Genomic DNA, 1,206 nt, shown 5'->3' on the forward strand with positions numbered 1-1,206 from the left:
TTACAGGGTGACGGTGAGTCGGAGCTGGCACCGGGAGGGAACGAGGATGAGGATGAGGACGAGGATGAGGATGAAGAGCGAGCATCACCGATTGGCAGTGAGGGGCCGTGGGAGGAAGGAAAGCAGGAGCCCCCCACCCACAAGGCCGTGCGGATCAACCGGCTGATGGAGGAGGACCCAGCGTTCCGGCGAGGACGCCTCCGGTGGCTACAGCAAGAGCAGCAACGTTTCCAGAACCTTCAGCAGCAGCAGATCAGCAGGAAGCTGCGTAAACACATCGGGCCCGGGCGCTTCATCCCCCCCCAGGACTGCAAACTCCGCTTCCCCTTTAAGAGTAACCCCCAACATCGCCTCTCCTGGGGACCGGGCACTTTGCCCTCTGACCCCGGAGCGCCCTCTGACCGCGGCATGCCCTCTGACCCCAGCGCGCCCTCTGACCACGGTATGCCATCTGACCTCAGGGCACCCTCTGACCCTGCCTGGCCCTCTGACTCCAGAGTGCCCTCTGACCCCAGCATGCCCTCTGACCCCAGCATGCCCGCTGACCTCAGGTCACCCTCTGACCCTGGGGAAGAAGGCACCCCAAGCCCAGGGCGACCCCTGACCCCGAGCGGGCAGTGCCAGGAGTCGGGGGGTGAGGCCAGATTCCGGGGGGCCCAGCGTTTCTGGCAGGGCTATGGCCCCGTGCTGCACCAACACCACCACGGTAACCCCGGTCAGTACGGTCACCACGGTAACCCCGGTCAGTACGGTCACCATGGTAACCCCGGTCAGTACGGTAACCCCAGTCAGTACGGTAACCCCGGTCAGTACGGTCACCATGGTAACCCCGGTCAGTACGGTAACTCCGGTCAGTACGGTCACCATGGTAACCCCGGTCAGTACGGTAACCCCGGTCAGTACGGTCACCATGGTAACCCCGGTCAGCGGCGATACCGTGATGGCCGACAGTTCCGGCGGAATTCCTTTGACAATGGGGTCGGGAGCCGTGATAGGGAGACCCGGAAATACCGTCACTACCGACAGCCCCCCCAGGGGCACCGAGACGGGCAGCTCCCCAAAGGTACTGACCTCCCCTCCCAACGCTACCACCAGCATCGCCCCTACACACCCCCCCCTCGCATGAGACGTCAACACTCCTCCCCAAACCTCCAACAGCCAGACACCCCCATCTAACCCCAGGGTGGAGGGGGGGAGCGAGGGGGA

At 64.3% G+C, this 1,206-nt stretch overlaps 1 protein-coding gene across 1 annotated transcript; it reads left to right on the top strand.

The window, feature by feature from the left end:
- Window positions 1-6: 6 nt before the first annotated feature.
- On the top strand, window positions 7-1,200 carry LOC122544957 (kinesin-like protein KIF1C; the record flags this gene model as incomplete). Its single annotated transcript, XM_043684207.1, has 1 exon — window positions 7-1,200. A coding segment is annotated over one exon (1,170 nt), but the record flags the coding sequence as incomplete, so codon positions are not given.
- Between the last annotated feature and the right edge of the window lie 6 nt (window positions 1,201-1,206).

The sequence above is a fragment of the Chiloscyllium plagiosum genome, unplaced genomic scaffold (genome assembly GCF_004010195.1).
Source record: "Chiloscyllium plagiosum isolate BGI_BamShark_2017 unplaced genomic scaffold, ASM401019v2 scaf_39995, whole genome shotgun sequence".
Taxonomy (NCBI): Eukaryota; Metazoa; Chordata; class Chondrichthyes; order Orectolobiformes; family Hemiscylliidae; genus Chiloscyllium; species Chiloscyllium plagiosum.